Source organism: Pocillopora damicornis, chromosome 11 (genome assembly GCF_964200805.1).
Source record: "Pocillopora damicornis chromosome 11, jaPocDami1.2, whole genome shotgun sequence".
Taxonomy (NCBI): domain Eukaryota; kingdom Metazoa; phylum Cnidaria; class Anthozoa; order Scleractinia; family Pocilloporidae; genus Pocillopora; species Pocillopora damicornis.
The window spans coordinates 7,364,838-7,375,149 of NC_142680.1; the positions used below are offsets into that span (position 1 = coordinate 7,364,838).

The window sequence follows — 10,312 nt, forward strand, 5'->3', positions numbered from 1 at the left end:
AACGGCTAAATTTTTTCCCCTTTCAAGGCCTACGGTTAACTCCATTGAGACTCTCATGTAGCGTCATTGAATACTAAAAATAAAATTTAAATTAAGCCAGTGGTTTACTTATCAGAGGGCAATTGTATTTATTTTGTTAGTCAGCTTTTGGGTTAATTTGGCAGAGCAAAAACAGTATCTAGAAACAAAAGATCGTTTAAAAAGTTGTTTAAAACAACTCAAGCATTATTCGCGAGCATTTATAAAGGCGTTCGCATACAAATTGAAATGGATTCGTTAAACGATGATATATAAATAACCTGTTTTAATCTCACATTTAGGGCAATAGGCTTCATTTGGACTTGGTTTACGTAAAGCCCTTTTAATGGCTCTTTCTCGAGCTATACGAGTGAGCAGTTGCATAGTCACTGTTAGCTAACCAACTAGAACGAACATAGGGGACATTTACAGTTTCTCGCTTGATGACTGTCATCTATCATGTCTAACGCTTCAACTTAACTATTAAAATTCGAAATACTTGCCAAGGCTATTGTATCCTAATTTAAGTCAGTTGCAATGCATTTTCGCTCTGACTAAGAGCTAACGCTCGAAAGCGTCAGCTTTGAAACCCTTTAGGGTGGCCAATTTACGTTATAAACTCAGTTCATAGTACCAAATTTCCCCGTTATACTTTCCCACCGACGCAGTACCACAGGTCTTTTGAAACTTACCCCCTCGATCCAATACATTTTCTGTTACGTTACAGCTAAACCAACACTTGACGGAGGGCAAACACAGTTTATGGCCAGAGGCAGTCAAATGTATCTGACCTGTCGGTACAGCCCTTCGCCTCTGATTTCTAAGGTGCAGTGGATTAAAGATGGAATTGTGATTGCACAAAACACAAGCGTTATAATTAAAGACCCTCGGATGAATATCACATTCTACAACGAGAGCCAAACACAATTGTCGATCAAGACAGCTACCACAAAGGATGCTGGGACGTACATATGTAATGTAACATATGGTAGTGATAGTACATCGGAAACGAAGATAGTTTTCATTGGAAGTGAGTGCGTTTTGATACAATTAAGGTTCATTACATTTACTAATGATTACATTAACAGAAAAGTCTGTTTGGTCATAAGAGCAAGAAAATCCATACCTGCGCGCGCATATTTGCGTTTTGTTTCTCCGTTGTTTCTCCAAACTTAAGTGCAGGATATTTCCTAATTCACTTGTCAGCTGTTGTCTAACCCGTCCTTCACATGTTTCAAGTGTCAAAAATTTGATAGTAAATGGTTAGTTTTGCGGCATAGGGGAATTTTCGAACAGGAGAAAGGGAATCCAAGTAATTCCACTAAATTTTGTTTAGTTGCTTTGGTTATTGTACGTTAGTTATATTTCTGTTGTGGAGGACATGAAGACTGGTGAAAGTTAAGCGTGTTAGCCCTTCGTCAGGGCTAACGCTCGAAACGTCAGCTTTTTTACCCTTTACGGTGGCTAATTTACGTTTTCAACCCAGTTGTCAACACTAAATTACCTGCTATACTCTACTACCGACGCAGCACCACAGTTTCTTTCGAAACTTACCCCCCTTTATGTATGTATGTATGTATGTATCCGAGTTGCTGTGTCGTCAGAGTAATTTCTCGCGAAACATATCAAACATTATTTATTCAGGTCATTTGTGACCGAGAACAGAAGAAAACTTTGGTTCCAATGTGTATTCGACATATAATCCTGGATGCACTAGGAATGAGCTAAGAAAGAAAGCAAGGATCAATTTAAAAGAATAAGTTTGGGAATGTACGACTGAATACTATTGGTAACCTAGACAATTTAAACTCAGCAGAATTTAATTTGCTTTTTTTTCTTCAAGCCAGTAGTTACAATCATTGGTGATCTAGGGAAGTGGGCAGAGTGGCAGCCTGGTGCAGTGATAAGAGTGCTCGCCTTCCACCGCTTTAGTCAGGGTTAGATTCCCAGACCTGGCGTCACATGTGGGTGGAGTTTTTTTTCGGTTCTCGTCCTTGCTCCGAGGGTTTTTCTCCGGGTACTACGGTTTCGTCCCTCGAAAAAAAAACAACATTCCAAATTCCGATTCGACCTAAAAACACTGGTCAGGAATAGCCACCTCGTGGAATTTCCATTGCTAAATTATTGTTATTATAATCACTTTTATAATTATCAGTAAGTTTATAGCTAAGGGGGATGATGTTGAGTTAACATGTCCTTATGGCGGTTCAATTTGCGTTTCAGATTAATAATAATAACTACGATGATGACGATAATACAAACAATGATGATATTGACAATAACAACAATAATAATTAATGATGATACTAATAATTAATAATGATAATTGATAATATCAATCATAAGTAATGATAATAATAATAATTATTATTATTAATAATAAAGTAGTAGAATAACAACTCTGACAATAAAATATGTATCATAAATTACCTTCATAAGACTTTAGTTCCTTATAAAAATTACTTTGGCGTTGAGCAACTTTTGGGAAAGTCAGTCCATGCTAATTCACTATAGAGCTATGAATGTTGGACGTAAACTTATAGCCTGCTTCTTCTTATCGTTATTTTTTGTCTCTATGCAGGTAAACCTTCCATCACCACTTTTCCACAAAGTGTTACTATCATAGAAGGAGGAAATGTGACTTTACAATGTAATACTACTGGAGGACCGTCGCTAAACATATCATGGAGCTTCAAGGGATCTGTGATAATGACAAACGCAGGGTTGGGAAATATTCTCGCATTGAAATTGGTGAATGTGAACAGAAGTGCTAGTGGAGATTACCGGTGTGATGTGAGGAGCAGGGTCGGGACAAACACCTCTACCTCTACGCTTAACGTGTATTGTGAGTACATATATTTTATTAAAAGTTTTTGTATTACGGCACCAGGCTGTGTAGTATTACTAAGTTATATCGTATTTTGATAAGGCCGCAAGGTGAGTCAAAATACAAACAACAACTAAAAAAAATACTATTCTATAAAATTAGAATAGTATTTCTATAGAGTAAATATACTATAAAAAATCGGTGCCAAGACTCAGCTCTTTAAGATCACTCTGATTAACTGTTTTCCTTTCTATATGAGTGAGTTGTGTCGAAGGGTTATCCAGATCATAAACTCAAAGATTTACTGGCGGATCTCTTGCATCTGTGACAAGTTTTCAATATAGAAAAATGTTTTTTCGTCTTGTCACGAGCGTAGGAAAAACAAAAATTTTTGAGTCCCCATTAGAAATCGAACCTCAGACCTTCGGATTCTGCGCTCCGATACTCTAACCACTGAGCCACAGAGACTCCACAGTGAGCGAGGAGTCCCTGTGGCTCAGTGGCTGGAGCATCGAAGCGGGGAATCCGAAGGTCTGAGGTTCGATTTCTCCCTAGTCCCTCCTTAAGAAAAAGTGATATTATTTGTCATTCAATAATTTTTATTTCTTCACAAGTTGCGCCCGAAATCCTCAACCAGCTTCCAGTGAACATTACTCGGCACACTATGGAAGGAAACAAATACTTGGTATTTAGCTGTACAATTGTGGGAAACCCTCCACCTCTTGTTTATTGGACAAAAAATGGTTTGACATTGAACGTGACAACAAATCCACGACTAAGTGCAGTCTCATGGAACTCCATTTACAGCTTGAATATCATCAATGTCAATCGATCAGACGCAGGCCAATATAGATGTATGGCTATCAACAGTGTCGGAATCTCAACATCTCTTGGGGAGACTCTTAAAGTATTGTGTGAGTACTTCCACATTTCAATCCTATACCATCAAAAAAAAAAAACCCTTAACTTAAACTTCATAATTGAATTTTTATATTTGAGGATAAACAATCAGTAACGTCCGTAACTATATATACTAAAATAGCGTTCAAAGTGCGCTCTGATTGGCTACTCAAACTGCAAATATCCCTTATGCAATTCACCTCCGAGTAACTCGTGCGGGATTTGCACCCGAAAATATTATAATCGTTGCAGGAATAAATGAGTTGAATTCATCTATTTGCACCATATTATCTCACTGTTTTAGTATATACTAAAACAACTATTCACCTCAGTGTCGGTCGCTACCAGTGGAGAAATATCCGCAACAAACCATCTCTACTTCGGTGAATAGTTGTTAACCCTTTCACTCCCAGTAGTGACCAAGAATGAATTTCTCCTCACAATATCTATATCATCTCAAGTAGGCAAGTAATGAGAATATAGAAAAATACCAAATTCTTCACACTAAAATTATAAGCAATGTATGGCAGGCAGTAATGAGAATTACTAAAGAGATCACGGGAGTGAAAGGGTTAACTAACAGAAATATTTAGAGATCTAAAGTGACCTTGAAAAAACAACATTACTGTTTGGCGAACTACCTTGTAGCTTCGCTCTTAAAATTCAAATAGTGAAAATCAATATTTTATCATTCTGACTTCAGATATTTCCACGACCACTGTTCATCCTCAGAATGTCATTGCAAAAGAAGGGGTTAATGAAAGTTAGATAAGAACTAGATTTAACTAGTGGCTAACAGATAAAATTCCTGATATTTGTTTTGTTTTTTTTTTTTTTTTCGTTCCCCTAATAGTGGAATTTCTTTGATCTAAAAAAAATACAGTGGACTATCTAAAAACCATTCTTTTAACCCGTTAGCTACACCCAGCCCACCAAAATATTTGAGAGTTGTATCAAAGAGTTCAAGAGTCGTAAATATCTCCTGGACAGCTGGTTTTGATGGAAACAATGCTATTACAAACTACAAGATAGAGATCAGTGCGCACGATCAGACATCCTTCAGAGATGTGTTATGCCAAGGATCTCTCTCAAGAAGTTCCTGTGTGATATCCAGCTCCTTTACAAGGGCTTCTCTTAATGGCCTTCTTCCCTGGACAACATACTTTGTTAGAGTGTTTGCGAGCAACGTGGTTGGCTCAAGTGTTAGCAGCTCCTTATTGAATGTTACCACAAATGAAGAAGGTAAAAAAGACTATAAGTTAAGTGAATATGGAAGTGATCCTGTGAACACTACTTAAGTATTAGTGAAAGTGAGGGCTGAGGTTTTATTTGGAACCAACATAATGACCACCTCCCAATTGGCCTGTTAACTCAATTGGGATAGCGCTGTACCCACATGTATCGCAGAGGTCATAAGTTCAAATCCCGTAGGGGCCTGAATTTTCTTCAGGCCTTATTTTCACTACTACTTACGTCATAGTGTTCATAACTGCGAGGATCGCTTCCATATTCGTTTCTTCAATCGCAGTTCACATCTATGATTTTCATATATTTACAGTCATTTATTTTATATATGTATATATATATACCACAAATGAAGAAGGTAAAAAAGACTCTCAGTTAATATGTGAATATGGAAGTGATCCTGTGAACACTACTTAAGTATTAGTGAAAGTGAGGGCTAAGGTTCTATTTGGAACGAACATAAAGACCACCTCCCAATTGGCCTGTTAGCTCAGTTGGGATAGCGCTGTACCTACATGTATTGCAGAGGTCACGAGTTCAAATCCCGTAGGGGCCTGAATTTTCTTCAGGCCTTATTTTCACTGCTACTTACGTCATAGTGTTCATAACTGCGAGGATCGCTTCCATATTCATTTCTTCAATCGCAGTTCAAATCTATGATTTCCATATATTTACAGTCATTTAGTTTATGTATGTTTGCACAAAGGTCATGGCATATAGAATTTACGCAGGTCTATAGAGAATGAGCCAAATATGATTTCGGTTAGGTAAAACGATTCTGCTCATAGGTAAAACGAGTCATTTTTGCAGTGTCGTCATTGTTCAATAAACATTACGCCTTTGTTTACCTCAGAGCCTTCTGCAACTCCTACGAATGTGAGAGGACATAACACAAGCTCAACCAGCATCTTAGTGGAGTGGGGTGATGTTCCAGCTGCTAATCAGAATGGTATCATTTTAACTTGCACGATTACCTATTATTCACTAACTGAGGATGACAACGGCAGTAAAACAGTGGACTATACAGATCATCAATTGTATCTGACTGGTCTGAGAGAGTATGTCAACTACAGCATTACAGTGTTCGCATCTACGGCGAAAGGAAATGGGCCGTACAGTAATCCTATTTTTGTTATCACCGATCAGGACCGTGAGTGTTTTGTTTAATCTAGAACTTTAATCTGGAAGAACTGATAGGTTCAAAAGAATATGTATACTACACCATGGCAATATTCGCATCTACCGAAAAAGGGAGGGGACCTGACAGCAATTCCATATCCATTCACACAGATCAGGATAGTACGTTACTGCAGCATTTTCATTTGTAACAAATAGTGTGTTTGGAATGCTGCCACTGTATACTTTTTATTATGATAAAAATTGGATTAAATTTTACATGTTCTAAATCAAAAAAACACTTGCACAAGCTTGAACTATTTCACAAAGAAAAGAGGTAGTAGTTCATCACTACGCTAATAATAATAATAATATAATAATATAATAATAATAATAATAATTATTATTATTATTATTATATTATTATTATTATTAATATACTATTATTATTATTATTATTGTTATCACTACGCTAATCCAGAGGTAACGTCCCACTGGGTTACTCAGGAACTGAGGTGTAAGCAAAAACGAAGATCAGAACTAACAGAAGTGGTGCATTCTCTTAGTTTCTAAATATTTAACCGTCTTATCTGCTCCTTCCTTTTGCTGCCATTATTCTATTTTCTCAATCATAAAAAAAGATCGATAGACCAGAGTTGGTCAAATTTTTTTTTTAGAGATTAAAGAAACCTTGTCCTAGGCAATCACTAAAATCATTTTTATCTGCACAATCTATTTCACTAAATGATCTAATATGTCTAACTTTAGAGCCGTCTGCTTCTCCTGCAAACGTGACAGGATACTCCAGCTCGACCAGCATGATCTTAGTTACGTGGGATGAGGTTCCAGCTGATGACCAAAATGGTGTTATTACAGGCTACATCATAATCTATAACCCACTGACACAGAATCATAGTGGCCCGGAAGTCAGGAAAATAGATTCCTCTCAACATCGAATAGACCTAACAGGTCTATTAGCGTCGGTCAATTACAGCATCAGAGTGTTTGCATCCACTGTTAAAGGAGATGGACCAAGTAGTAATCCCATAGTTGTCACCACTTTGCACGCTAGTAGTAAGTACAATTAAATCAGGCTGATAAAAAACATGATATCTTTAAGCAAAATCGATGCTCCTAAGAATGTAATTTCTTTTTCAATTTCGTTACGAGTTTTTTCGATACACAGGCCCACCTAGGATCACCATTCATCCCGTGTCCAAGACCAAAACAGAGGGAAAAGATGTGACTTTATCTTGTTACGCTGACGGAAATCCAGAACCGACAATATCATGGACTAAAGATGGATCTCCTATACGAGACAATCCCAGGATACGTTTCTCATTAGACAACAATAAGATAACAATATTGGATTTGAGAAGAACAGACAGCGGACAATACCGATGCGTGGCATACAACAGACTGGGGAATGAATCCTCTAGGATTGCTTCACTGAATATCCAATGTAATATCATCGCTCTTGTCAAGTAAATAACATAGTTAGGCTGTGTCTCGACGTACTTCTTTCTCTCGCTCTTTGCTTCTTTCTTAATCTGTCTTTTTCGGGCCAAAAGCGATGCTTCAGTGAACTTGACTTAACTGATTTTAATGAGTGCCCTCTAATGCCAAAGAACTGTAATTAGTGAAGAGAATACTGGCTAGGAGTTACAAAATGGTGGTTTGCCTGGTTATAACAGTGCATGTAAACAATCTTGACATTATCGTTACACTACTTTTAGAACAGAAACATTCATGGTGCTTATTTTCGGGGACAATTTTGTAAGAATTAATGAAGAGCAGGTACATTTGGGAAAAATTTAAGTTTATGTATTCATTTGTATTTTTTCTTTTACATTATCAGTTGCACCTGAAATATCCAAAAATCCAAAGGACGTCACGAAGAAGGAAGGACAAGAAGTGATATTTAGCTGTTCAGCAATGGGGAAACCTCAACCAACATTTCATTGGACAAAAGATGGAGTAAGAATGAATGTCAAGGACAATCCGCGGTTCAATGTATCTTCAACAAGTGTCAGTCACTGTTTAACAATCGAGGATGTCGGCCAATCAGATGTAGGAAAATATAGATGCGTTGCTGAAAACAGTGTGAACAATTCTGTTTCATCTGCAGCGACCTTGACGGTGGCATGTAAGGTTTTAGTTTGTCGTTTGATTTATGACCGTTACACATTTAGACTCTTGGCATGCCTTGTTCCTTGTAGAACGCGTTTGAATTTTATGACAATATTATTCATTCACACGTTCTGTTACAAACCCTTAATGACCCGAATTTTCATTGCGAAATTTCGGCTGCGTTATATTTCATTCCCTATATGAATTTTTGGCCTAAAAGAAATACAAAAGGGTTAAAATTCACGAAATGAATCGCAGCATAAAATTTTATGTTTTGATTTATTAGAAAAAGTGCAATATAGATTTTTTTGTTAGAAAATCTGTCTTGTGTTTTATTGAAATTATCAGCTCTGATTTTAGCTATCAAATCTGAATTGTGCACACAAGCTCCAAGCTGGCAACCAACTGACATTAAAAAATTAATTGTCAGGCTGGATTGCCATATTGACTGGATTCTCCACTCGAATTTTCTCTATGGAAAGTACGAGTGCGTCTCTGGAAATTTTTTACTTCTGGATTTACTGCAATATACAGTTTTTAATTTGAAAAAAATATTACTTGTCTACCTAACCCTTTTTATGTTTCCTCAATCAGAAGCATGGTTTATCTGGAACAGCATTGCTTGCAGTCTGAAAAATGGTTTGAAAAGTTCTGCTTTGAGTGGATGCACACACACCGACTGTTTTTCATAGAATGCAATTTTTGATCATCATTTGTGATTTGTGATACTGATCATGAGTATTCTAGGTGTTCTCTCTGCTCAAGTCTCCAGCGGATAACAGATGGAAGTGTATTGCCAAGACGTTTAAGGCTACAACCCCAATGACGAGAGCCTGGCCAAGTAGTTAAGAAAAAAATAGGGAAACTGGAATCTAACCAGAACACCATTTGTCTGCTCTATTGGATTTGCTCATCTCAAGAGGTAACAGTAGACATAGTTGCACTGACAACAAACAAAAATCAGGGGATTATAAACTACTAGAATTTATCCCCATGACCGATGATAATTTTTTTCACTCTCTACTAAATTCGCGGCGCGCTGAGAATTTTTTCTTATTGCTAGATTTCCATGATAACGCGGTTAGCGATCTCATTATCAGATGTTTCTGTGGTTTCCGGTGTTTTCAAATAAGTTTTTTAAAAACTGTAACCTATTATTCTTGAAACAAATTTACAAATTTTTGGTTCATCATTCCAATACATATCTTTATTGATTTGTAGGCACACGAATATATGAATCAACAACACTGCGCCGAACTGGGTCTCAGAGTAGTTTTGGCTAGCTTTGTTACGGGAAAATTTACTGATTTTTCCGTACCTTGTACAGCTTTGACGATTACAGTTTTAGTTTTGACTTTAGCATGATGTACATTAGAATGCGCTTCGAATAAAGTCTGTTGTGGAACCAAAACGCTGTCTCTTCCTTGACGTCCTTACAAGCTCACTCGAAGTAGATCTCTGTGTACCAGGAAATCGTGACGAGTCTCCGTTCTCGTAAGCCGAGTGGTCTCTACCTAGCTATTTTCCCCCGTTTTGTACGTTCCCGCGAAGTTCAGTTTAGAGTGCGCGAAAACTTATCGTCACAGCTCAGCCTCTGCTATTGTACTAATGTTTTCAGTTTCTCGTAAGAGACAGACGCCCATGTAAACAAAGTCAGTTACCAATCTCTCCACCAATTCAATAACGTAATAAGCCACTTTAAGCTGCAATGATGCTAACTTTAAACAGCCTCATCCATTCTTTAGGCATTTTCACAGTTTTATGTCAAAACTATTAGCAAAGTCCTAATACAAGGACGTGGGAACTGATACTGCTGGGTAACCGGTTTCCTCTTACACTACAGTGACGATGGTCTGCGGTAGGCAAGTTACTCAGAGGGTGGAGACAAACCACTCTAATGTATGTAATGCGCTCAGTCGGAAATCATTGTTAAATGTAATATTTCCTTTTAAAAAATCTCATCTCAGTCTCATTGCTACCTTGGCAAATGCAGCGAAATTCTTGAAACTCAGTGCAAGGACTTATGGGGAGCTGGTAAGTTCATGTGACTTGATTTTCCAATATTTACAATGATAG

At 37.4% G+C, this 10,312-nt stretch overlaps 2 protein-coding genes across 7 annotated transcripts in view; both read left to right on the plus strand.

Moving 5' to 3' along the window:
• LOC113673223 (uncharacterized) overlaps positions 1-1,292 on the plus strand; it is a 49,410-nt gene extending 48,118 nt beyond the window's left edge. Inside the window, exon 3 of one of the 2 annotated variants that reach the window (XM_089187528.1) lies at positions 746-1,292. In XM_089187528.1, the coding sequence (XP_089043654.1) occupies positions 746-1,194 (449 nt within the window). In that variant the 3' untranslated portion in view covers positions 1,195-1,292. The remainder of the gene's footprint in view (positions 1-745) is intronic. The other variant, XM_089187529.1, reaches the window with a different exon arrangement.
• Positions 1,293-2,580: 1,288 nt separating this feature from the next.
• Positions 2,581-10,312, plus strand: part of LOC149037259 (cell adhesion molecule DSCAM-like) — a 33,454-nt gene continuing 25,722 nt past the window's right edge. For 2 of the 5 annotated variants that reach the window (XR_016181119.1, XM_089187531.1), the window contains exons 1-6: positions 2,586-2,863; positions 3,460-3,759; positions 4,664-4,987; positions 5,844-6,140; positions 6,875-7,180; positions 7,293-7,568. Coding sequence is in view for 2 of the 5 variants with exons in the window: in XM_089187531.1 (XP_089043657.1) it covers positions 2,728-2,863; positions 3,460-3,759; positions 4,664-4,987; positions 5,844-6,140; positions 6,875-7,180; positions 7,293-7,568 (1,639 nt within the window). In the remaining 3 variants the exon portion in view is untranslated. Of the gene's footprint in view, positions 2,864-3,459; positions 3,760-4,663; positions 4,988-5,843; positions 6,141-6,874; positions 7,181-7,292; positions 7,569-7,964; positions 9,553-10,312 lie in introns of those variants that run through there. The other 3 variants (XR_016181118.1, XM_089187530.1, XR_016181120.1) reach the window with 3 other exon arrangements.